This window comes from Oncorhynchus tshawytscha, linkage group LG04, assembly GCF_018296145.1.
Source record: "Oncorhynchus tshawytscha isolate Ot180627B linkage group LG04, Otsh_v2.0, whole genome shotgun sequence".
Classification (NCBI taxonomy): Eukaryota; Metazoa; Chordata; class Actinopteri; order Salmoniformes; family Salmonidae; genus Oncorhynchus; species Oncorhynchus tshawytscha.
Window position 1 is genome coordinate 18,552,659 of NC_056432.1, and position 27,803 is coordinate 18,580,461.

Below are 27,803 nucleotides of genomic sequence, written 5' to 3' on the forward strand. Positions count from 1 at the left end.
ACGCCCCCGTGGAGATGCGTCCTCCTACGACCGTGGAGTTCAGATGTACCAGAGCCCCATGTAATAGTGACTGCTTCAATGATAATCATTGCTCGTTAATTTTACGCCTGCAAAGTTTGGTTAATGATGGCTGGATGTTGTATGTCGGCCGAGGAGAAGGATAATCACAGAATCAATCAGGAGATTGACAGGCAGCTGAGACAGGACAAAAAAGACTCGGGCAGTGAACTCAAACTGCTGCTATTAGGTGAGAGCTGTCACATCTGTCAAGAAGTGCACACTGCTTAGTGCATAGCCTAGGGTCCTAGGCTACTTAGGTAAAGCCTGGACCACACGTGTAAAATCAGGTGAAGAAGGGAGCAGTAGGCTATCAGAGTGTTGTAGACGTACCAATTTAAAGTTAGAATAATAGTAATATATGTAGTAAAATGTCAATACTGTGCAGACATGGGAGCGCATTAGTTTTAATATTATTTTACTTTCATTTGGTGTGTCGTCATAGCGGTCTCTGATTTATGCTCATTAGTTCAGGTGCAACAAATTTGCGCCTTTTTTCAATGTTGAATTGAAAGAAATGGATGGCCTCACTTTCAATGTCGACAAAAACTAACTATCTGGGAAGCTTTTAATTACGAGATTCTGGTGGCTTGCGTTGGGCCTTGGCCACAACGAAGTGTTTGTAGTCGCAGGTAACTGGTGTACCGGAGTTATGCTCATGCAAAGCCATGCAAATACAGCCGCGAGTCTCATATCAGTTTTGCCTGATCAACTCTCCTCGAAAGTGTGCTCTAAACTCAAACACAAAAGGCTAGCATGAAAAAAGAAAGCTTGCAATGCACATGCCCATGATAACTCGTATTAAAATGTCAAACACTGGATATTTTATGTTTCTACTCCCATAAGGGGATTCCTACGTCTTCACCAGGTAAACACAAAACACGTTATAAAGCCATATATTATTGTTAAGAATACATCCGAATTGATCATGTTTATAACTTTGTTTGCCATATAGCCAACAAGCATAGTTATGCTTTAAGTGATTACCTTGTTCTGTGCTCTCCTGTCCTGTGTGTGAAAGTCGGAAATTTGCATACACCTTAGCCAAATATATTTAGTCAGTTAACAATTCCTGACATTTAGTCCTAGTAAAAATTCCCTGTCATAAGTCAGTTAGGATCACTTTATTTAAAGAATGTGAAGTCAGAATAATAGTAGAGAATTATTTATTTCAGCTTCTGCCCACAAATTTTCTATAGGATTGAGGTCAGGGCTTTGTGGTGGTCACTCAAATACCTTGACTTTGTTGTCCTTAAGCCATTTGGCCACAACTTTGGAAGTATGCTTGGGGTCAATGTTCATTTGGAAGACCCATTTGCGACCAAGCTTTAACTTCCTGACAGATGTCTTGAGATGTAGCTTCAATATATCCACATAATTTTCTTTCCTCATGATGCCATCTATTTTGTGAAGTGCACCAGTCCCTCCTGCAGCAAAGCACCGCTACAACGTGATGCTGCCACCCCCGTGCGTCACGGTTGGGATCGTGTTCTTCAGCTTGCAAGCCTCCCCCTTTTTTCTCCAAACATAACAATGGTCATTATGGCCAAACAGTTCTATTTTTGTTTCATCAGACCAGAGGACATTTCTCCAAAAAGTATGATCTTTGTCCCCATGTGCAGTTGCAAACCATAGTCTTGGCTTTTTTTATGGCGGTTCTGGAGCAGTGGCTTCTTCCTTGCTGAGCGGCCTTTCAGTTATGTCTGTATAGGACTCTGTGGATATAGATACTTTTGTACTTGTTTCCTCCAGCATCTTCACAAGGTCCTTTGCTGTTGTTCTGGGATTGAGTTGCACTTTCTGAACCAAAGTACGTTCATCTCTAGGAGACAGAACGCGTCTCCTTCCTGAGCGGTATGACGGCTGCATGGTCCCATGGTGTTTATACTTGCATACTATTGTTTGTACAGATAAACGTGGTACCTTCAGGCATTTGTAAATTGCTCCCAAGGATGAACCAGACTTGTGGAGGTTTCTGAGGTCTTGGTAGATTTCTTTTGATTTTCCCATGATGTCAAGAGGCACTGACTTTGAAGGTAGGCCTTGAAATACATCCACAGGTACAAATCTAATTGACTGATGATGTCAATTAGCCTATCAGAAGCTTCTAAAGCCATGACATAATTTTCTGGAATTTTCCAAGCTGTTTAAAGGCACAGTCAACTTAGTGTATGTAAACGTCTGACCCACTGGAATTGTGATACAGTGAATTATAAGTGAAATAATCTGTCTGTAAACAATTGTTGGAAAAATTACTTGTGTCATGAACAAAGTAGATGTCCTCACCGACTTGCCAAAACCATAGTTTGTTAACAAAAAATTTGTGGAGTGGTTGATAAACGAGTTTTAATGACTCCAACCTAAGTGTATGTAAACTTCCGATTTCAACTGTACATGTCCCTAAAGGTATCATTAGACCCGTGACTGGCCACAGTAAAACTCTTGGGAGACATTCAGCACATATTGAAAAGGGTTTCTGGTCCAGATCTACATATGATCACCATGTGTATTGTAACACTTTCATATTGCACAGTCAAGGGGCTATTCTACAGTAACAGAATTAAGCTTTGACTCAGTTATTTCACTTTGAAATGTATGCCAAACAAAAACCATTGATTTCAAAGTGTAACAAACCATACAACTCTATGCACAAGGACAGTGTTTTACAATTTCCACTGAAAAATGTACAAAAACTAATTTATTGGAAGAACTGCGCAGATGCAAACTTTCGTAAAGAAATCACGGTAAAATCTCCATCAGGTTTTTATACAACCACCTTTTCCAATACCTGCTCCGAATTAAGGGTCAAAGATGTCTGCAGAAAGAATGTGGTGTCAGCTATGACATGTCACCTTGTACAGTAGAGTAGAGTATAGTTCAGCACAATACACTACATTCTATTCACTGTACTACTGTATCATATTGGACTGTACTCTTCTGTGCTCTACTTACGGTACAATACTGTGGTGTACTTGTACTTTACTGTGCCCTACTTACTGTACTATCTAAACTTGATTGGTTCAGATTTAGTCCTGTCCAGTCTGTCTCTGTCCAGTCTGTCACAATTTTTCAACCCTTGTATTGGTCAGCCTGTTGCGTGCTTTTGTGTGTGTTCCCAAACAAGAACCAGTTGTGCTCTGAGGCGACAACAGACACACCGGTCTGATGTTGGTGGGATTTGGAGGATGATGGAGGCAACAGAGGAAAGAGCCTCAGATCCACAAAGTTCCTTCCACCAGATGGCTGATGAGATACGATGGCACAACTGCCATATTGCATCTCCATCCCAAAGCCCTTGCTTGGAAGTGTACTTCGCCAGACCTCTTTGGGATGCTGCGAATTTTCGCAGCTTTTTGTTAAAAATCGCGCAACATTTCAGCGCCCTGCTACTCATTCCAGGAATATAGTATATGCATATGATTAGTATGTGTGGATAGAAAACACTCAGACGTTTCTAAAACTGTTTAAATCACGGCTGTGACTATAACAGAACGTCTGTTTCATCGAAAAGCGCAGGAAAATCTGATCACTGGAGATGGAAAAAAATATCCATGCGCCACTTCCATGAATTGTTAAAGGTGAACCGTAATATATGGGGCCGAGCTTGCAGTACCTACAGCTTCCACAGGATGTATAGAGTCTTCTCATTTGAATCTGAATTGATTCTTGGTAGATCCGACCAAAGGGAACCGATTCTCTCCGACCACCAACCCGAGGCATTGTCTGTCTTTTTTTCCGGACATTTTTCCACACGGCAGGCTATCGAATTTACATCGCCCACTGATGATTTTTATAGCTTATTGACGTGTAGTAATACCTAAAGTTGCATTAGAAAGGTATTTCGAAGTGTTTTGTGAAGTTTATCGTCGACTTTTTAACTTTTAAAAAATGACGTTACGTTATGAAACGCTATTTTTTTCCGTTTATCACACAGTCTTCATAGATCGATATCTAGGCTATATATGGACCGATTTAATCCAAAAAAGACCCAGTATTGATTATGGGACATCAAGGAGTGCCAAGAAAGAAGATGGTCAAAGGTAATGAATGTTTTATATTTTATTGTGCGGTTTGTGTAGCGCCGACTACGCTAATTATTTTTGTTTACATCCTCTACGGGTCTTTTGGGGTGTTACATGCTATCAGATAATAGCTTCTCATGCTTTCGCCGAAAAGCATTTTACAAATCTGACTCGGTGGCTAGATTCACAACGAGTGTAGCTTTAATTCAATACCTTGCTTGTGTGTTTTAATGAAAGTTTGAATTTTAACGAAAAACGATCAGTGACGCTCTAAAATATCCGCTGACTACCCGCTGATTTGATCCCCCCGAGGGAACATCCTCCCTAACAAGAACCTTGCCCTCATCCAGGCCAAGGTGGCGAGACACGGTAGTGATGACACCATACGCCTTGTTGATCTCTGCATCAGACAGGATGCTCTTGCCAGCATACTTGGGGTCAAACATGTACGCTGCGGCGTGTATGGGCTTCAAGCAGAAGTCTTCACGCTTTTTGATGTATTTCAGAACTGCAGTTTCCTCTGCTTGGAGCAACAGTGAAGTGGGCAGGGCAGTACAGATTTGTCTTACATTTGCAAGCAGAGTCTGAACATCAGACAGGATGGCATTGTCTCCCTCAATCTGTGCAACGGCTACTGCTATAGGTTTCAGGCTGCTTACCACTTTCTCCCAAAATATATCATCCAGGAGGATCCCCTTGATGGGGCTGTCCATATTGGCAGACTGTGATAAGGCCATTTCTTGGAGACTCCTTCCCCTCCAGGAGACTGTCAAACATGATGACAACACCACCCTAACAGGTGTTGCTGGGCAGCTTCATTGTGGTGCTCTTATTCTTCTCACTTTGCTTGGTGAGGTAGATTGCTGCTATAACTTGATGACCCTTCACATACTTAACTATTTCCTTGGCTCTCTTGTGGAGTGTGTCCTTGAGGAGCAGATTCAATGCATGAGCAGCACAGCCAATGGGTGTGATGTGAAGGTAGGACTCCTCCACTTTAGACCAAGCAGCCTTCATGTTCGCAGCATTGTCTGTCACCAGTGCAAATACCTTCTGTGGTCCAAGGTCATTGATGACTGCCTTCAGCTCATCTGCAATGTAGAGACCGGTGTGTCTGTTGTCCCTTGTGTCTGTGCTCTTGTAGAATACTGTTGAGGGGTGGAGATTATGTGGTTAATTATTCCTTGCCCACTAACATTCGACCACCCATCAGAGATGATTGCAATACAGTCTGCTTTCTCTATGATTTGCTTGACCACCTGAACTCTGCATCCAGCAAATGAGTAGATAAAGCATGTCTGGTTGGAGGGGTGTATGCTGGGTGAAGAACATTAAGAAATCTCTTCCAATACACATTGCCTGTGAGCATCAGAGGTGAACCAGTTGCATACACAGCTCGAGCAAGACATCAGTATTTCTCTGACTACGTTCCTCCATTGAGTCAAACAAACTTCGGATTCCAGGAGGACAATGAGCTCTTGCTATCAATAAGGTGTCTGATTCATAATTTTCACCTCGAATAGAACTAGAGGGACTTTTGTCAGACGTTGCTTGTTGTGAGCGCTGACGGAACTTTATCCACTTGGCCAGATGATTTTGCATCTTTGTTGCATTCTTCACATATGATTTGGCACAGTACTTGCAAATGTACACAACTTTTCCTTCTACGTTAGCTGCAGTGAAATGTCTCCACACATCAGATAGTGCCCGTGGCATTATCCTGTAAAGGTTAGAAAAAAATGTTTAAAAAAACAACAACATACAATTGCATATACAGATAAATAGTGAAGCAGATAGATTAACTCCTTTGTAAGATACATTTTTAAAATGCAATGTATGGAAACAGGTGAATTAACACTCCTAAGTTAGCAGACTCAAGCAAACTAAAACCCAAATGGTAGCAAAAACTAAGTAGCAGAAATTGTTAACAAGTTAGAAATGATTTAAACACACTTTGCTGTAGGCTACTATTTACTAGTTAACAAAAAAATGATGTCATATAAAATATATTCACCCCACCCAGTATTGTAATCAAAATGTATCAGAAAGCATGTAGTCCTTGGCTCAGACAGTGTAGTAGTGTGGACTCAATAGCATCTCATTAGTGTGTAAGATCTTGAAAATCAGCTGTACATGTGATGGAAGAACACACTGGGTTGCAATTCCATTGAATTGTGACATATTTTGGTTAAACTATCCCCAAGACCTAGCATTGCCTTATGTGTATCCCACAAAAAAGGTTCACTGTTATAAGCTAACTTTTTTTGATGAATTTAAGCACAATTCCTAAAACCATGGAAAATGTCCGGAAATTTACCGTAACGTTTCCGATCCTTTGCAATCCTAGGTGTCCACATACTTTTGTATATATAGTATATCTTAAAGATGTGTGGGTTTCTGGTAATGGAAATACAAGGCACAAGGTAATATTTCTTAAACTTACAGAAGGTAAAGATTTTCTCCAAAACAAAATATATGTGTTGATATTAGTTGGCAGGGGTCTTTACGTCAACATTATTGTGTATTTCTGATCCATTTAAGACTATTTCTGGTATGATGTTTTCTAAGAGCCCTTTTCTATCTGTTTTATCTAGAAATCAAAACCTTTACTTTTTGGGAAAATTGTTGGAAAATGTGTCTATGCCTTCACTTCCCAAAAATATAGAGACTTGGCTGTCATTTGACACCAAATGTAATATTTTCCTATGAACTTGTTGGTGCTCGATGGAAATTCCCCAAGGTAAGTGAACCACCACTGTTTTACACCAACATCAGCTACAGCCTCCTCATACTTCGGTGAGAGACTATACAGACTCTGTCGAAGGGCTTTGTGTAGGCTACTGTCCTCACACCTCCTAAGAAAGAGGAAGTGTAGGTGTGTGTGTCTGTTCCTGTGGTCAATGTGGCAGGCTGGGTGGTTATGGTAATGTCTAATGCCTACAGCAAAATACTCCTCTGAGTGGGAGAGAGGCCAGCTGGGCAGACAGTCAGAGAGACAGACAGAGAAACTGACTGGTGGTGGTAACCACATGGGTAATGGTATGGTAAATCAAATCAAATTATATTATATTGGTCACATACACATGTTTAGCAGATGTTATTGTGGGTGTAGTGAAATGCTTGTGTTTCTAGCTCCTACAGTGCAGTAATATCTAACAATTTCACATACCCCAACCAGAAGCCATGGATTACAGGCAACATTTCTGTCACATAATGGCGCCGGAGAAGAAGGCAGATGTTTTATGTGTCCCCAACAAATTGTGTTTTTTTGTTCGTATATTTGTGTTTTTTTATTTATTTTTACATATTATGTTTACTTATTTTGTACATAATGTTGCCGTTACCCTCTCTTCTGACCGAAAATAACTTCTGGACATCAGGACTGTGATTACTCACCACGGACTGGCAGAATCTTTTTTTTCATTTAGTATATTGAGCCCGACGCGAACGATATACTGCTTTCTCGGGAACAGGCCCAGATCCCCGTGATTTGCGTGAAGAGGAGGTGGATAAAAAGGGGCCAAAGGGCGGGCTGAGAATTTGTAGGTGATCTAATAAACCCCCACTTCCTTCCATTTTGCGAGCAAACGTGCAATCTTTAGAGAATAAAATAGATGACCTACGAGCAAGATTAAACTACCAACAGGACATTCAACACTGTAATATCTTATGCTTCACCGAATCGTGGCTGAACAGCTGGCTGGTTATACGCTGTACCGGCAGGATAGAACAGCAGCGTCTGGTAAGACAAAGGGTGGGTGGGCTATGTATTTTTGTAAATAACTGCTGGTGCATGACATCTAAGGAAGTCTCGAGCTATTGCTCGCCTTAGGTAGAGTATCTCATGATAAGCTGTAGACCACACTATCTACCTATAGAGTTTTCATCTGTATTTCTTTTTCGTAGCTGTTTACATACCACCACAGTTAGAGGCTGGCACTAAGACAGCATTGATAGTATAGCTGTATTCCGCCATAAGCAAACAAGAAAATGCTCACCCAGAGGCGGCTATCCAAGTAGCCGGGGAGTGTTCAGTGAAACTTAAATCCGTTTTACCAAATTTCTATCAGCATGTTAAATGTGCAACCAGAGGAAAAAATACTCTGGACCACCTTTACTCCACACAGACACGCTTACAAAGTTCTCCCTCGCCCTCCATTTGGTAAATCTGACCATAATTCTATCCTCCTGATTCCTGCTTACAAGCATAAATTAAAGCAGGAAACACCAGTAAAGTGATCAATAAAAAAGTGCTCAGATGAAGCAGATACTAAGGACTGTTTTTCTATCACAGACTGGAGTATGTTCTGGGATTCTTCCGATGGCATTGAGGAGTACACCACATCAGTCATTGGCTTCATCAATAAGTGCATCGATGACGTGGTCCCCACAGCAAAGTGTCAATACAGGACTAAGATTGAATCATACTACACCGGCTCTGGCGCTCGTCGGATGTGGCAGGACTTGCAAACCATTACAGACTACAAAGGGAAGCACAACCGAGAGCTGCCCATTGACACGAGCCTACCAGATGAGCTAAACTACTTCTATGCTCGTTTTGAGGCAAAAGGACCATGAAACCTGCATGAGAGCATCAGCTGTTCCTGAAGACTGTGTGATCACGCTCTCCGCAGCCGATGTGAGTAAGGCCTTTAAACAGGTCCATTCACAAGGCCGCATCGCCAGACGGATTACTGACATTTTCAACCTCTCCCTGTCCAAGTCTGTAATACCAACATGTTTTAATGCCTGTGCCTAAGATCAGGCCTTGATAATGGAGTTGGAGCCGTGCGTGACTACGCAGTCATGGGTGAACAGGGAGTACAGGAGGGGGCTGAGCATGCATCCTTGTGGGGCCCCAGTGTTGAGGATCAGCGAAGTGGATGTGCTGTTTCCTACCTACACCACCTGGGTGCGGCCCGTCAGGAAGTCCAGGACTCAGTTGCACAGGGCAGGGTTCAGACCCAGGGCCTCGAGCTTGATGATGAGCTTGGAGGGTACTATGGTGTTGAATGCTGAGCTATAGTCAATGAACAGCATTCTTACACAGTTATTCCTCTTGTGAAGCCCATTTTTAAGGCATTTGTGACCATCATATTCATATCTGTATTCCCAGTCGTGAAATCTACAGATTAGGGCCTAATTAATTAATTTAAATTGACTGATTTCCTTATATGAACTGCAACTCAGTAAAATATTTGAAATTGTTGCATGTTGTGTTTATACTTTTTGTTCAGTGTGTGTGTGTGTGAGTGTATATAAATAGGTAATTCATATTATCTTTCAGGTGTGAAGGTCCTAATGAATGGATTTAAGTTTGTATATTACAAAAAATGTATAGAACTCATTGTATTTATTTGGAAAACTACATGCACATTCTAATCTCAATTGCAAATGGATGGATCAACCCATCTTCAGTAAAGCGTTTAAAACACAATATAAATGTTCTATTTATTTATATCTCTATGGCTTATTAGGTCATGAGAGTAAGTGCAAACTCCAGGTCCCTCTCTGACTGCTTTGGTCAGTTATACATGCTAACTGTCTCTTCGATTGGTCAACTTAATATTCACAAGTGCCTATGGCCTCTGATCGGTCATTGTCAGGCACAAGTCCCTGCCCATTATGTCTTCTGGATGGATCTGTGTGGGGTGGTGGCTATTTGAGTACACACTTTCATGTTGTTCTCATTAGAATATTGACTGGCTAGTTTTTGAAAGTAACATTCATTCAATATGTTTTAAAGCCTATGTACATATGTCTGCAAATACAGTTTCCTTAGCAACAACTCATTTATTTGGTTTTAGTCTCTTGGAAACCCCCTAGAGCTCAACACATACAGACATACTGTCCAATTAACTTGAAGAAGCATTTTCGAAGTCCACTTCCATTGTCTTCCAAGGGTAGCTGAAAATGAATGGCTGGAAGGAGGGTGTGTGTTTCAGTGAGGTGCATTCGGGTTTAAGTGTTCATTGCAGACTAAAGACAGAGGAGACCCAGCAACAGAGAAACTGTGTTCTGTACCTGTTGGGGTCTGGTGTTTGTTGGCAACAATTATCCATGCTGACATGTTTAAATCCTGAGTGGCTCCAGGAATTGTGAATAAATTGGTGGCCAGGAATGAGCCTGTCTGTCTTCCTCTCAGAAACAACGCAAAAAAGATTGCTGACCAACCTGGTCTCAGAGCATTTCGTATCATGTACGTAAATCCGAGACAGTCCATTTAGTTTGATATGTTACTATATTACGTGTAGTATATGAGACCAGGCTGAGCTGACCCCCTCTTTAAAACAGCAAACTTCTTAGGAACAGCCTCACTCTTCATCTATTTTTCACCTCGCCTATCCCGGTGATTTCCTCTGAACTAACAATCTGGTGGGTCATTTGATTTTTTAAATGTATTTAACCTTTATTTAACTATGCAAGTCAGTTAATAAATTCTTATTTACAATGACGGCCTACCCCGGCCAAACCCTCCCCTAACGACTCTGTGCCAATAGTGCGCTGCCCTATGCTGCCCTACCAAGCAAAAAGGCAGTGACTGCTCATAGCGTGGAACTGAGAAAAATGGCTTTTATTTACCTTGGTTTCACAGTAACTTTATGCAGTTACTGCTAACATGACCCCCATTTTCTCCAAAACACAATAAGAGGCAGGATACTTGTCCACATAATTAAGCATGTATTTAATGTATAAAAAAATGCCATTAACTCATTTTCAACCAAATTAGCAGTTACTGCCTTTTTGCTTGGTAGGGCAGTATGGGACTCCCGATCACGGCCGGTTGAGATACAGCCCGGGACTGACAGCTCTAGCACTGAGATGCAGTGCCTTAGACCGCTGCGCCCCGCAGGTGGGTCGTTCCACCTCAAAAAGCACAAGAAACAGGATTGACACCCACCATCTCAAATTGTGCTGAAATTGTTTCTGTAGTTATAAACAAATGAGATTATCATTCCTGAAACATTATTTTGTTGAAATGTAATTTGATCTCTGAGAAATTTGGCAAATTAATTGCACCCAAATTGGCCATTTTAATTAATAGGATTCATATAATCTTCAATAAATATAGTACCCAACATCCGATTTAGACCATAATTCTTCCTAACAATGAGTAAGACGAGGAATCTAATAAAATGATCAAAAGCCACCCATGTACCCCCCCCACTACATGCTGCTGTTCCTGCTACTGCCACACCTTTTTATCCAATCCATTGTGATGGTCTCTTGTGTTTATTAAAGGAATCACAATATTTCCTTTGCAACTTTGGGTAGAAAACCAATAGCTTTTGCTCATGATAAAATAAATAGTGTGGTCACACAATTCAAGCCAGTCCTCCATGAAAGCAATTCAGTTTGTCCACTTAGGCTTAATATGTGTCCAGGAAAAAGCTCCCGCTCAGCCCAGTCCAAGTTCTTCTCTGTCCTGGGACCCCAATGGTGGAACCAGCTTCCCCCTGAAGCTAGGTCAGCAGAGTCCCTGCCCATCTTCCTAAAATATCTGTAACCCGGGGCCTCCCGGGTGGCGCAGTGGTTAAGGGGGCTGTACCGCAACGCCAGCTGTGCTGCCAGTGACTCTGGGTTTGCACCCAGGCTCTGCCGTGACCGGGAAGTCCGTGGGGCGACGCACAATTGGCCTAGCGTCGTCCGGGTTAGGGAGGGCCTTACCGGTAGGGATATCCTTGTCTCATTGCGCACCAGCGACTCCTGTGGCGGGCGCGCTAACCAAGGTTGCCAGGTGCACGGTGTTTCCTCCGACACATTGGTGCGGCTGGCTTCCGGGTTGGATGCGTGCTGTGTTAAGAAGCAGCGCGGCTTGGTTGGGTTGTGTATCGGAGAACGCATGACTTTCAACCTTCGTCTCTCCCGAGCCCGTACGGGAGTTGCGATGAGACAAGATAGTAGCTGGATTGGATACCACGAAAAAGGGGGTAATTTTTATTTATTTTGAAACCCTTCATACAGTATCTTAAATAATACACTCCCCCCATAAAAACCTTTTTGTGATCTCACACTTTCTTTCCACATTTGCTGATTGTGACTATTTTGAGTAAAAATGTACACTGTGATATGTGGTTGTCCCACTTAGCTGTAAATCGCTCTGGCTAAGAACGTCTGCTAAATGACAAATGAAAAATATATTAAAAAAATCCCAAACACACACTGTATAGTGTTTTCTAATAGTATTGGGTTGGGTTTTAATGGTAAATGTCTCTAATCATGTTATTGAAAAACATGATCATCAAATACTTTATTATGGTTGTCACACCATTTTAGGCATAGCCTATTTCTCCCAATTTTTTGGCTTGTAGGAAAATGAGAATTGCACCATAGAGCTGCCAGTTGTTGGCCTATTCAAAGAGTTGGGTTGACGTATTAGGCTTCTAAGAGAAGGACAAATGTAATTGCTTTCATGGAGGACTGGCTTGACAACACAATTTATTTTCATCATGAGCAAAAGCTATTGGTTTTGTACCCAAAGCTGCAAAGAAAATGTGATCAATGTAATAAATGCTAGCGACCAGAAAAATGTATGAAAGGGTGTGGCAGTAGCAGGAACAGTGGCATCTAGTGGACAAAACCTAGTATTTCCACACTAATTTATGCTAAATAATGCTAACCGCTTCAATTGCAAATTTTTCTCAACAGGGGAAAAAAACATGACCAAATTCACAGATAATACATTACAAAGGATGAAGAAGCAAAACTCCAAACCACACCTCCATACTACTTGTCAGACATAGAGAACTGATACTGGTTGTTGGGTGGGATGTGGGGGGTACGTGGGTGGCTTTTAACTAATTTATTGGATTCCTCATGTCTTACTCAATGGAACGAAGACGTTTGGTCCAAATCAGATGTTGGGTCCTATATTTGCTTATATTTGGCTCCCGAGTGGCGCAGCAGTCTAAGGCACTGCATCTCAGTGCTAGGGGTGTCACTACAGACCCCCTGGTTTGAATCCAGGCTGTATCACAACCAGCAGTGATTGGGAGTCCCATAGGACGGAGCACAATTGGCCCAGTGTCGTCCGGGTTTGGCCGGTGTAGGCCGTCATTGTAAATAAGAATTTGTTCTTAACTGACTTGTCTAGTTAAAAAAAATATAGATATATTCTGGTAGTCACTCCCTGTTTCTGTTGAGGAACCTTGTCAAGGATCTCTCCAGGATCATTATCTAGAGCGCACATCACAATAGTTATTGTATCCATAGAGATGTTGTTCTTGGTCACTGACCAGGCCAAGAAATCTAAGGAGCTGGTAGGAGTAGCTGGGAAAGGAGATTGAGAATGTGCGTGTGTCTAAATGTGAATAGGGCTGTAATAGGTGATTATGGATTTTGGTTTGTTTGTCCAGATGCTATCCTTGTCTGGATATAGTGCCTCACACTTCTTCAATTACCCATGTATTCCTTCCTTTCCCATCCTCAACTCACCCCTCTCCCCTTTTACCAGGTACTGGAGAGAGTGGGAAGAGCACCTTCATTAAACAGATGAGAATCATTCATGGCGCCGGCTACTCAGAGGAGGACAAGCGAGGCTTCACCAAGCTGGTGTACCACAACATCTTTACTGCCATGCAGTCCATGATTCACGCCATGGAGACCCTCAACATCCCCTTCTTGGAGGCCCAGAATAAGGCAAGAATCCCAGCCACATCACACCTCAGGTCTGCTTCCGCACCAGCTGATCACGGAGCCAAGGACTTTTCCAAAAATAAACTCAATTTTAGTTTTAATTTGTGAAGAGTTTTAAAGCATTTTGCTTTGCGTGACCTAATGAACACCCCAACCATCTTGTTGTTTGCTCCCTCCCTCCCAGGGCTATGCCAGCATGTTGAGTGAGGTGGAGGTGGACATGGTGAATGATCTGGAGAGAGGCCATGTGGACGCCATCAGGAGCCTGTGGAGGGACGGTGGAGTACAGGAGTGTTATGCCCGCCGCAGGGAGTACCAGCTATCTGACGCCGCCAAATAGTGAGTAGAAATAAGTCATAGGGCAGGAGTTGCTCTTAACCTGATAATGATCAGGAAAAAAACACAGGCCCTGGTTATGGGCTATAACTAGGGCCTGGAGTTTTCCTGGTCAGGTAACAAAGACCACATCTCTATTGACAAAAGTAATTACACTATAACGTAAGACTGCAAAGCCATTCAAACCTTAATTAAAGATTAAATCTGTGCTGCTGCAATTGTTTCCCCCTGCATGTCCTGGTAGAGAACTAAATCAATCTTCACACTGGAATGTAAATTTGCTGCCAGCATGCTGTTATTACATGGACAATGTTAAGACTCTAGCTGAGTCTTTCAAAGGACACTCTTTTGGGGGCATATACTGTACCAGTCTGAAGTTTTTAATTCATTGTTTGTAGTATTGTTGTTCTTTTTTTTTTCTTTTGGTGATCACACAATTCCCATAAACATACTCTTTATGCTGTGTTGTTCAGTTATCTGAGTGACCTGGACCGGATCGCAAAGGCCTCCTACCTTCCCACTGAGCAGGACATCCTGAGGGTCCGAGTGCCGACCACGGGAATCATTGAGTACCACTTTGACATGGAAGAAGTAATCTTCAGGTGAGGGGAAACTTTGGTTCTGTTAATGATGCTCCTTCTCCAATCTCAACTGAGCACATGTTTTGAGGAAACACTATTACCAACAAGCAACGCTCCTAACATTGGCTTGATGTGACAGGATGGTGGATGTGGGGGGTCAGAGATCAGAGAGGAGGAAGTGGATCCACTGCTTTGAGAACATCACGTCCATCATCTTCTTGGCCGCGCTCAGTGAATACGACCAGGTGCTGGCTGAATGTGACCAGGTGAGCTCCCCGTCAGTCAGAGCACAGTGTTCAGGCACTGGACATATTTTACTGATACACCTGTGGGCCGCATCCATGGGCAAACATGCTGTTGTGTAAAATTGGTAAGTAAAAGTCAATTGTATCTCACACATTATGTGAGATTATAAACTGGGTGGTTTGAGTCTTGAGTTCTGATTGGCTGAAAGCCATGGTATATCAGACCGAATACCACAGGAATGACAAAACATGTAGTCATACTGCTCTAATTACATTGGTAAACAGTTTAAAATAGCAATAAGGGGGAGGGGGGGAATCACGTGACCCTTGGACGAGATGGCCGCATGAACTAAGAGCTCCGCACAAGTAGTTTCCAATTCCTAATCTTAACTCCACTCCAAGTTCAAACTCATTTAGCTTTAGTAAGAAAAAGTCATGGCGGCTACAAAAGGCGACACTACAGGTGACATTTTTACCCGGACTCGAGTATTAGCGACGGAAAAAGCCTCCAAGAAGAAGCTAGCGCCATTAGCCAGGAGCAAGAGAACCCGCTCCCCCACGAGGCACAATGAATGCCAACCTCGCACTCTGTCGAAGACATCCTTTCTGAGTTGAGATCCCAACGTACAGAACTAAACACTAAATTAGATGCCATTAACTCTCAGCTCCGTGCGATAGGGGGCAAGGTGACAATCCTGGAAAACGCTTTGCCTGACATCAACAACAAGAACCATAAACGCGGGGCGCCTGGACGAGCCAGAGGGGCGAATCCTATCCATGGAAAACTTATTGACAGATGCCATGGAAACAATAGCATATGCTAAAAAGAAAATCGAGCATCTGGAAGAGAAAACAGAGGACCTGGAAAACAGGGGGCGAAGGAATAATTGTGTTCTATTCAATCTGGGCGAAAAAGAAGAGGGAAACATGCCACTGATCTGCTACCTGCAAGACAAACTTCCCGAGTGGCTCCACATGTCCACCGACAGGCCCATAGAACTCGAGAGAGCTCACCGAGCACTGAGGCCCCCACCAGCAGCCAGACAACCACCGCGCCCAATCACCATACGTTTTCTGAGATTCACCGACAAGGAACGAGTCCTACAGGCGGCGAAAAACAACACCATCACAGTGGGAAACGCCAAACTCGCTTTGCACCAGGACCTGTCAGCTGGAATACGCCGAAAGCGCCGAGAATTTGACGAAGTGAAGAAATACTCCATTGACCGAGGCATCTTCAGGGGATACAAATACCCAAACGAGCTCAGGATTCTTCACCAAGGAGCCTTGCGACACTTCAAAACTCCCGAAGAGGCAAAACGTTTTTTTTTGAAAGACAATCCTGGTCAATGAGAAACAGACCAATGACTAAATGCGATTAATGCCATTACTAAAGGAGGTAAGACGACATATAGCCGATATCCAGAGACCTACCCCCTAAATGTCATTATAGCCGTCCAATTTATATTTATTTTCCTTTAACTGAGAGGGATGGGCTGTATAGCCTAACCTAGGCCTACTAATGTTTCAGCCTACTGTTTTTTGTTGTTGTTGTTGCTATTATTACTTGGGGTTCCCTATGTCCCCTGGGGGAGGTATATGTAGGCTGGGCTATTGATTTGATTTTTCTCCCCTCTTTTACTGTGGTCTGGACGAGGGCAACTGTGTTATTTACTCAATGCGGGGTGGAGAGGATAAGGCATTTCTTTGGTGGGGAGAGGGAGACGTTGTGCGTTGCTAAATGTTCCCGTTTTTTGTTTTATTCGGAACACAGAATTGAGACTGAGCGGGGGGGTAATAGATCCAACGGGATGTGTCGAGTTGTGTGGGAACTCGGCTGGGGTGTTCAGAGATTATTATTTTATGTACACCATTTATTTTCCTTTTATGTGAACGCAGCTGTAACTACTATCCACTTTTACCCAGAGATGACTTGCACTAAAGTTCGATTACTGCTCGATGACGATGACTAGTACCTTAAATCTGGAAAAATGGAAATGGAACTGCCATGGTCTAGGGCAGGGTTGTCAAACTCAAATACCCAGTGGGCCAAAATGTAAAACCTGAACAAAGTCACGGGCCAACATTGAACAAATTAACCTTTTAATATGGACCCAAACAAGTTTTGCTTTAACATTGAATATGGAACAAGCATCGCTTATTACCATACAATATATAATTTAATAGTGGAGACATGCAAAATCGAATTTCAAATGAAAAAACACATCAATGGCATTCATTTATTAAATAAATAAAATTTAAATAAATTTTTTATATCTTTTCTATTTACAGCCTTCTGATTTAAATACCAAAATAAACTTTTTCCACTGGCTAATAATTTTACAAATAAAATGATAATAAATCAATCAACCATTCAAGCCCATGCCTTGTAGCAAGAAAAAGTGCATAAAGAAAACGTTAATTATTGCACACTGGTCTAATCTGATGTGCCCAAGCCAGATACCTGGCATCTCTTCTTGGATGCTAGTTCATCAATGTCTGGGCTCAAGCTCTGAGCTGAAGAAATCCTCAGTATCGAGCGAAGATGTTCATCAGTCAGACGTCTCCTGTGAGTTGTTTTGGTCATCTTCATCGAGGAGAAAAGTTGCTCGCATAGATAAGTGCTGCCGAACATGGAGAGCATCTGAGCAGCTTGGAGCTGAGGCATTGTGTCAGGGATGAACCATGGAAACTGTGCGGCGCCCACAGCATCATACTTTGACTTCAGCGTGTCGTTGCACTGGAGTTCAATCAGCTCCATTTGGATGTTGGTTGGTGCATTTTCCACATCAACTGCGAAGGGATTACTAAGCAGTTCAAACTTGCATTTCTGGGCATCGAAGTCGGCAAAGCGCCGGCTAAACTCAGCGGCGAGAACACTGAGTTTTTCAGCAAACTGTGCGCATGGGAACACGGCGGTAGAGATCTGCGCTTTTATGGATTGGCAGCAGGGAAAATGGCAAGGGTTTCCTTGCAGCATCTGATTCTCCCACAAGCACAGTTTAGTTTTGAAGGCCCTCACTGCAGCGTACATGTCTGTGATGATGCGCCCCCGCCCCTGAAGCTGCAGGTTCAGCGCATCGAGATGGCTCAAGATGTCACAGAGAAAGGCCAGCTCACACAGGAACTTTTGCTCCCGGAGCTCTGCTGTATCCTTCCCTTTGGTTTCCAGGAATTGACATATTTCCTCACGCAGCTCGAAACATCTGTTCAGTACTTTTCCTCTGCTTAGCCATCTCACCTCTGTGTGATACGGCACGTCTGCGTATTCGAACCACACTCCTCCAGAAAAGATTTAAACTGGCGGTGATTTAGACCTTTGGCTCTTATAAAGTTAACTACCTGTGTTACTGTGGTCATAACATGTTCCATCTTTAGGGCTTTGGCACACAGTGCTTCCTGATGTATGATGCAGTGGTAAACAGTTAGCTCACCTGCACAGTTCTCTTCCCGCATCTTCTCCCGAACCATGCCCACCAGTCACTCTTTTTACCGCACATCGCTGGCGCACCATCTGTCGTTAATCCAACGAGTTTATCCCACGGCAGCTTTATTTCAGTTACACATTTGGAAACCTCCTCAAAGATTTCCTTTCCTGTGGTTGTGCCATGCATTGATTTGAATCCTAATAGCTCCTCCGTAACACACAGATTTGAGTCCACTCCACGGATGAAGACTGACAGCTGAGCAGTATCAGATGCGTCGCAGCTCTCATCCACAGCGAGGGAGAACGCAACAAAATCTTTTCCCTTTTCCATCAGCTGGTCATACAGATTGGTGGCAAGATCACATGTGCGATCAGCTACTGTGTTCCTGCTCAGGCTCACGTTTGAAAATGCTTGTTTTTTCTCTGGGCATACGAGGTCACAAACCTTCATCATGCACTTTTTCATGAACTCTCCCTCATTAAAGGGCCGGGCTGATTTTGCGATCTCTGCTGCCACTATATAACTAGCCTTTACAGCAGCCTCGCTTTGTGATGTGGCTTTTTAAACATATTCTGTTGTGAAACCAAACTTCTTTTCATCTCCTCTACTTTCTGGCTCCTTTGAGTCATGTCCAGGTCCTTGTATTTGTCATGGTGTTTCGTTTCATAGTGTCGTCTAATGTTGTACTCCTTACTTACAGCCACGTTGACTCCACAAACAAGACAAACAGGTTTGTCTTTTACATATGTAAACAGATATTCTGCCTCCCACTTGTCCAGAAAGCTCCTGTTTTCTGCCTTTCTTTTTGCCATTTTTGGGAAGGGTTAGCTCGCTGACAGTTGTAGCGTCTATGTTGCTATGACTACTGTCACAGAGGAGAGAGCGTTTCTGGGTCCTGTCCTGATTGGCGCGCGAAAACAGCAGAGCATTATGGGATTCGTAGTATTAGTGGTGAATGCGCTGTATAATACCGGCGGGCCAGCTCTAGTAGTAATTTGGTATTGTCTCGCGGGCCAAATATAATTACCCCGCGGGCCAAATTTGGCCCACGGGCCAGAGTTTGACACCCATGGTCTAGGGCATGCAATAAAACGAAAAAAGATACTATGTGCTCTAAAAAAGGAAAAAGCAGATATTGCGCTATTACAAGAGACACACCTCTGTGATGCTGAACATGCCAGACTTCGCAGAGCTTGAGTGGGACAGGTGTATTTCTCATCTTTCAAATCAAACAGTAGAGGCACAGCCATACTTATCCATAAAAATGTTCCATTCATAATTGACAAAAACATATCTGATCCGGAGGGGAGATTTATTTTGATAACTGGGTCACTATATGGTCAACCAATTACTATAGTAAACATATACGCCCCTAACAAAGATACTCCTGCCTTCATGTCAAAAATTATAACCCTGTTCAATGAGCATTGTGTCTCCTTTGGCGTGGTGGCCAGAGATTTTAATTGTACCCTTAACCCAACCCTAGACAAATCATCTCAAGTCCCCACCACAAATCCTAGATCTGCAAAGATGTTGAACTCTCTTACTAAAGAGATGGGACTGATAGATATCTGGAGAGAGACTAATAGCTCATCTATGGACTATACATACTACTCTAATGTCCATAACACCTACTCCCGTATAGATTACATTTTTATCCCAAAGAGTTTCATAAATTCAGCCACTTGTACACTTGTACAATTGGACCCATAGCACTTTCAGATCGCGCCTTTGTCCACCTCCGCTTTGACCTCTGCAAAAACATCCCGAGATCAAAGAGCTGGAAATTCAACACCTCCATGCTATCAAACGAAGCGTTCCATACATTGGTAACTACATGGATAGACAACTACACACAAGACAATAAAGATTCTCCTGTTTCTCCGGCCACAATGTGGGACGCTGCTAAAGCCACACTAAGAGGTCATCTAATTGCATATGCTTCCTCTAAGAAAAAAGCAATGGAAGCACACAGGCTAGATCTTGAGAGGGAGCTGGAATGCTGTGAAAAAATACATAAACAATCCCTAGACAGCACCTCCTGGAGTCATCTTAAAGCAGCCAAAGCCAAACTGAATTTGGACTACACTCTGGAGATAAAAAAAAAATTCAATCATGGCTATCCGAACAGCAGAGGACGAGGTCACATATGACCCAAAAAAGATCAATTGAACTTTTCATGATTTTTACTGCAAACTATATACCTCTGAGAGAAAACACACAGAGGCAGAACTCCACTCTTTCCTAGAGGGAATCTCGCTACCTAAACTATCAAAGACCGACCAAGAAGATCTCAACTCCCCCTTCACTCCTGAGGAGATCCTGGAGGCAGTTACCTCCATGCCACCTAATAAGTCCCCAGGCCCAGATGGATTCCCCAGAGAGTTCTACAAAACTTTTTGGCCCCAGCTCAGCCCTATCTTCATGCCAATGCTGGAGGATTTTTGCAAAAACTGAGTTCTCCCAGACTCAATGCACACAGCTCGCATTACAGTGTTGCTAAAAAAGGACAAGGACCCCCTATCCTGCTCGTCCTTCCGGCCCATAAGCTTGTTGGATTTCGACTATAAAATAATTACCAAATTGCTCGCCAAAAGACTAAACACTCTTCTTCCCAAAATAATAAAAGCGGACCAAACTGGATTTATTAGAGACAGATACTCTTCTGATAACATTTGCCGTCTTTTTGATATTATTGATCAAGTAAACACACAGAAGACCCCTGTCCTGCTGGCTTCACTGGATGCTGAGAAGGCGTTTGACAGGATGGAGTGGAGCTTTCTGTTTTCAGTCTTAGAAAAGTTCAATATGGGCCCAAATTTTATTAAATGGATCAAATCACTATACTCTCATCCAAATGCCATGGTGACTACTAATGGACTGAGCTCTGACAGATTCCCTCTGGAACGGGGCACAAGACAAGGGTGCTCACTGTCCCCCCTGCTCTACTTGTTGGGGGCGGAGCCTCTGGCAGAGCTGATAAGGAGCAATCCAAGTATTATGGGTGTTTCTGCAGGCGGCCTGCAGCACAAGATTTCGCTTTTACGCGGATGATGTCTTGCTCTACATATCCAACCCTGAGAAATCCCTCCCTCTCATTTTAGACACAATTGCTCAGTATGGCAAGTTTTCAGGTTATAAGATCAATTTTAACAAATCCACTGTCTGCCCTCTCAATATTACACTCACCAGCTCTATGAAGAGACTTTGTCCTTTCCAATGGAAAACACAGGGGTTTCAATACCTCGGGATCTTCATAACACCAGATCCGAATAGCCTTTTTAAGGAAAATTATCTTCCACTCCTCGATCGAATCAAGAACGTTCTCCAAACCTGGATCTCCCTCCCAATTAATTAGCTTAGTAGGAAGAATTAATGTAATCCGTATGAACGTCCTCCCTAGACTGAACTACTTATTTCAGATGCTCCCATGCTATCTCCCAGTTTCCTTCTTCAAAACAACTAACCAAAGCATCACCAAATTTATATGGGGCAATAAAAAACCTAGGATCAAGTTTTCCACTCTATCGAAACCTGAATCTAAGGGTGGTCTTGCCCTTCCCTCCCTTCAATTGTACTACTGGTCTGCCCAAATCCGCAACATGCTAACATGGATCACAAACAGACAAGAGTCAACGTGGATTCAGATAGAAGCTCAATCCTGTGGTTCATTGCCCTTAAGCTCAATTATATTAATTAATAACTTTAGTGAAGTGGGTAACATAGCCAAAACCTTTGTGATTTACAGCACCCTACTTGCGTGGAGGGACTGTAAGAAATACCTGGGCATTTCCTCCCAAATATGTTCTCACTCGCCTATAGTAGGCAACCCAGACTTGCCAAAAGCCCTGAGGGATGCCAACTTTAATCTTTGGCATACTCTAGGAATCAGGACCTTTTCAGACCTATTTCATCAGAAAACCACTACACTGAAATCCTTTCAAGAGCTCTGCAGTGAATTCGATGTGCCAAGATCCCATTTTTTTTAAAAATATCTTCAAATTAGACATGTAATTTCCTCATTTACCTCCAAGAGGAGGTTTAGAACTCAGTTGAATCCCTTCTTGTCACAGCACAATCCATTAAAGGCAAAATATCTTACATCTATAGACTCCTTTCTGAGAAAGGAAGCTCCTCCTTTACTCCTTTGAAAATAGTCTGGGAAAAGGACCTTGGTCTGACTATCAGTGATGAGTTATGGGCGGAGGTTTGCAACAGGGTATACTGCTCCTCTACCAGTGTAAAAATGAAAGAATCTAATTACAAATTTTTGTACAAATTTTATTATACTCCTTTGAGACTCCATAGAATGAAAACAGATATGTCTCCTAACTGTAAAAGATGTACCTCTGAAAGTGGAACCTATATGCATGTATTTTGGAGCTGTAGAGAGATTGCCAGATTCTGGCAATCTGTACATACTGCTGCACAGAAAATACTAGAGGTACAGTTTGATATGACCCCGTGTATCTTTCTTCTTAATGCCCAGCAGGACTTTGTTCTTGATCCTGACAGAGAAAATTTGCTTATGACTATTACATACTTTGCTAAGAAATGTATTCTTCTATTGTGGGCCTCTAATACCCCTCCTACATTTAAAATGTGGATTGACCAGATTGTTGACTTTCTTGCTCTTGAAAAGCTCACTTATGACTTCCACAAGAGACAGCCCAAGTTTGATAGACTCTGGTCTCCACTATTCAACTATATTTAAAACTGGACAGAGTGAACGGGGTGACTAGGGAAATGCGCAGATACTTGTTGTGTAAGGTACTGTAAAACCTAAAAACAAATTATTGGCCCGTCGTCTCAGCGAATGCTTGAAATAGCTGATAAGAACCTTGATAGTGCTGCTGCGAGTGTTATATGTTTTTTTTGTGTGTTTTTATTTTAATTTAGTTTTTGAGTATGTGTGCGTATGTGTGTGTATATATGTATGTATATGTGTGTATGTATGTCTATATGTATGTATATTTATATGCACCAAGGAAAATAAATAGATTAAGAAAAATAAATGCTTTTATTTGACTATCATTCATTTTAATTGTTTTTTATTTTTTTATTTTTTCAAATGTATTATTATCATTTTTTGACTTTTTCTTTTTTTAAAGCCTGTCACATCTGTGAATGTGGAATGTGTTTTGTTGGTTGATTGAAAAACAAGAACTCAATAAAACTTTAAATTGAAAAAAATAAAAATAGCAATAAGGCTCCTTGGGGGTTTGATATACACCATGGCTGAGGGTATATTGGCCATATACCACGCCTCCTCTGGCCTTATGGCTTTCAAGTTTGGGCTTTCATATCCGCTTACTATACATGCATTGTCTGTCCCCTAGAACTGTATGGAGGAGAGCAAAGCACTCTTTAAGACCATCATCACATACCCCTGGTTCCAGCAATGTTCTGTCATCCTATTCCTTAACAAGACCGACATCCTAGAGGAGAAGATCATGCGCTCCCACCTTGTCAACTACTTCCCAGAATACACTGGTAAGCTCTAGTAGTGTTTGTGTGACCGCTATTCTTATCAGTATAGTAAGAGAACCCATTAGTTAACACACACGACCAACCAGGTATCAAACCCAGATGGCCACATGACTCAATGCCATGTTAGCCCACTGAGCTAAAGCCTAGGCATTCGTTGTGGGAGCTAACACAGGTTTTCAGGTCTCAAGCAAGGTTACTCATCACAAGAGGGCAGTTCACCAAAAAACCTCCGCTACGCATGCACACGCCATAACTAAAGCTGTTGTTTCCAGGGCCGCAGAATGACCCTAAAGCAGCCAGGGAGTTCATCCTGAAGATGTACCAGGAGCAGAACCTAGACAGACAGACTGTTTACTCCCACTTCACCTGTGCCACTGATACAGAGAACATCCGCTTTGTCTTTGCTGCTATCAGAGAGACCATCATCAAAAATCACCTCAAGGACTTCGCCATTATTTAGAGGAGAGCCAAGGCTCCTGTGAGGTTAAGAGACATCTAGCCTGGTCCCAGATCTGTAGCATGTGCTCTAGACAACTCCTCTAACTGCCATTGACATGAGTTGGTTAAAGCACATACAGATCTAGGATCAGGCTAAGAGACTTGAGAGTATATGTATAAGGTTGGAACGTTAGATTGATGCGGTAGAAGAAAATGCTTTGACTGCAAGATTTGTAGCATGGGTTGGAACCGGTTCAGGGAACAGAACCGAAACCGGACAATAACATTTTTCAAGGAACAGAAACAGAACTGGGAATGAAAGTGATCCATACTGTTCCGGAACAGAACCGTTATTTGAAAAGCATGGGAATCAGTTAATAACGTTATTTTACGTTCCAGGCATTTTTGTTCTAGTCTCACAAAACACAACAATGCGCCTATGCAAAGCCCTCACTCTGTCACTCAGAAACGTTTTCCAGTGTTTGCCTGCAAGCTGAGAATCTTTGCCAGTGTGGGTGCGTGCTTAGGCTACCTGCCCCTCCCCCATCAGAAGCATAGGATTCTGTACTGATGTTACAAACATGATTCAGAAGATGGGGAGAGACATTTTTAATTAGCTAGAGAAGAATGGATGAACTTTTTATATGCTAGTTAAGGATGCTATGTGCATTGTAACGTTTCACGTAGGATTTATTAACTATAAAAAGTGTTTCATTCTGCACTCTCAAGCTTGTTCGCTAGCTCAAAAGACATTCAAAGTTCCTCCATAGAAGCCGCTCCTCCTAGGTATAATTCTGTGGACCTAATTCAGATAATGCATGTCATAACAAGATGCCCAGTGCTTCAAACCTCCTCCTCAACACTCTCTCTTCCCAGAGACCCTCAGTTGCATCTTGGTCCATAGGCTACACTTATCTGTCAATCACGCATGTAAACAACTAGCTTGCCTGCTCTATCTGCACTGTTTGTTGAAGTAATTTAATTAGACTTGTACATACAAAACTGTTGATTTCACAGATTTAAAAATGGAACAGAAAGGAATGATATAAACCGGTACTTTTTTGGGATTCAAACTGGTTCAGAACTTTATTTTGCTGTTCGGAACAGTAGAATGGAACAAAAAAAGAGTGCTGTTCTGTTCAGAACGAAACGATTGGAAAATAATTTTGGTTCCAACATGATTTGTAATGCTGTTTTTCTGTCCAGAGTGCTTTTGTTAGGTTGAGCATCTATACCATTTGGAAATAGTATCTGAATAAAAACCATCAGATCACTAAAGAGAATCTCCTGTACATATATTTTTGAAAGAAAGAAAAGTCTACTCACTGTGACAAGGATGCCAAAGTATTTTTTTAACGTAAAATATATTTTTCTTGTATCGTCTTTGTCGTTCTTTGAAATGGATGACTTGAATTGATTTATCTTGTATAGAGGAAGGAGTTAAATATAGCACCTTTTCATTTACAAAAAAAAATAACAGAAACTATGATCTATCTACAGGTTTGGGGAGTAACTGATTACAATTTTGGACAGGTACTACAAAAACGAACTGTAACAGCTTAAAATAATGTAATCAGATTAGATACTTTTGAAAAACTAAAAGACTACTTCTTGGATTACCTAAAAATTTAAGAGGTGCAAGATGAAGTTTGTTCCACCTGAGCGAGCCTGACCAGAAGTCAGAGACCACTATGACACACCAAATGCATTTGATGGATACTTTTTGTCTTCTTCTAATGACTTTTAAGGGGACAATAATTCAAAAGTATCTGAAAGTAATCAGATTATGTTACTGAGTTTGGGTAGTCCATAACTTAAAAAACTGATTACAATTTTGGACAGGTAACTAATAACTGGATAACATTTAGAAAGCAACCTACCTAACCCTGTCTAACACTCCTCAGTGAGCACTAGTGTGATGAGAGTGCAAGTGGAATTGTGAATTCATTATTTGGCCAAGTCTTTTACTTGTTTAAATGTGAGAAAAGCAACACTTGGCTGAAAAAAATGCAATTTGTTTTGGTTTTCATACAGATACTGTATTTATATATTATTTCAATACATCACCATATATCTAAACAGTGAAGCAAGCGTGCATGTTTTAGCCAAGTAATCTGTCCAAAGTGCCTTGCGAGAGGAATAACATAGGGACATTTACCTGAGACTTTAATTCATTTAGGAGCAAATCCTTCCACTTAATTTAAAATTTCAGCAGTGAGGATTCACCCCTAAGTGTATATGTATTCTAACAATAACAGATTTTTGGTCATGAAAGAATTCTGTTCATAAATTGTTGTGACTATGTTCTTATTCATTATGTGCATCTGTTATTTTCTACATTGTTTCTTTCAAAAATAAATTCAAGATACATTTGTTACGTTTCAATAAATTGTTACAGTAGTTAAATGTAGACTTTTATTGATTAATGTACTGCATTGTTGAGGGAGCTAGCACATAAACATTTCATACCTGCCTTAAACTGTGCCAAATAACATTTTATTTGATGTAAAATCTTTATTGGTGCGTGTCAGTAAAAAAAATGTCAAGCAGAACTGGAGGATAGATACAGTGCCTTGCGAAAGTATTCGGCCCCCTTGAACTTTGCGACCTTTTGCCACATTTCAGGCTTCAAACATAAAGATATAAAACTGTATTTTTTTGTGAAGAATCAACAACAAGTGGGACACAATCATGAAGTGGAACGACATTTATTGGATATTTCAAACTTTTTTAACAAATCAAAAACTGAAAAATTGGGCGTGCAAAATTATTCAGCCCCTTTACTTTCAGTGCAGCAAACTCTCTCCAGAAGTTCAGTGAGGATCTCTGAATGATCCAATGTTGACCTAAATGACTAATGATGATAAATACAATCCACCTGGGTGTAATCAAGTCTCCGTATAAATGCACCTGCACAGTGATAGTCTCAGAGGTCCGTTAAAAGTTTTATATCTTTATGTTTGAAGCCTGAAATGTGGCAAAAGGTCGCAAAGTTCAAGGGGGCCGAATACTTTCGCAAGGCACTGTATATACAGTGCCTATAGATCTATACCACCTTGAACATGTTTTTCACATTTTGTTGAGTTGAAGTGTGACAGATATAGATTTAATTGTAAAAAAAGTAATTAATCTACACACAATACCCCATAATGAAAAACCCCCACAAAAAACATGTTTTTACAAATGTTTGTAAAAAAAGAAAAAACAGATACCATATTTACATAACTATTCAGACCCTTTGCTATGAGACTCAAAATTGAGCTCCGGTGCATCCTGTTTCCATTGATCATCCTTGGAATGTTTCTACAACAAGCAAAGCTGTCATCAAGGCAAGGATTGGCTACTTTGAAGAATATGAAATATAAAATATATTTTGATTTGTTTAACAATTTAGTGTTTACTACATGATTCCGTATGTATTATTTCATAGTTTTGATGTCTCCACTATTATTCTACAATGTAGAAAATAGTAAAAAAAAGTTTGGTGTCCAAACTTTTGACTGGTACTGTATATATATATTAAAATCTCTCTGTCGTTAATGGCACTGCATACCTGCTGCATAAAAACAT

At 41.6% G+C, this 27,803-nt stretch overlaps 1 protein-coding gene across 3 annotated transcripts; it reads left to right on the top strand.

Annotated features, from left to right (window-relative positions):
• Positions 1 to 26,795, top strand: LOC112248263 (guanine nucleotide-binding protein subunit alpha-14). 3 transcript variants are annotated; one of them, XM_024417145.2, is made up of 7 exons: positions 1 to 247; positions 13,534 to 13,718; positions 13,900 to 14,054; positions 14,525 to 14,653; positions 14,772 to 14,898; positions 23,645 to 23,798; positions 24,068 to 26,795. In XM_024417145.2, exons 1-7 carry the CDS (start codon positions 124 to 126, stop codon positions 24,253 to 24,255), a joined length of 1,062 nt encoding a protein of 353 aa, XP_024272913.1. In that variant the 5' UTR covers positions 1 to 123; the 3' UTR covers positions 24,256 to 26,795. The 3 variants fall into 3 exon arrangements, with proteins under 3 accessions (XP_024272913.1, XP_042176345.1, XP_024272914.2); XM_042320411.1 differs by lacking the exon at positions 1 to 247 and adding an exon at positions 532 to 925; XM_024417146.2 differs by lacking the exon at positions 1 to 247 and adding an exon at positions 4,047 to 4,097.
• The last annotated feature ends 1,008 nt before the right edge of the window (positions 26,796 to 27,803 follow it).

Excerpts from the sequence above, each read along its gene's own strand:
- LOC112248263 (XM_024417145.2), top strand. The coding sequence starts at position 124 with ATGATGGCTGGATGTTGTATGTCGGCCGAGGAGAAGGATAATCACAGA. Across the intron at positions 13,719-13,899 it reads TCTTGGAGGCCCAGAATAAG|GGCTATGCCAGCATGTTGAG; the intron begins GCAAGAATCCCA and ends CCTCCCTCCCAG. Across the intron at positions 23,799-24,067 it reads CTACTTCCCAGAATACACTG|GGCCGCAGAATGACCCTAAA; the intron begins GTAAGCTCTAGT and ends TGTTGTTTCCAG.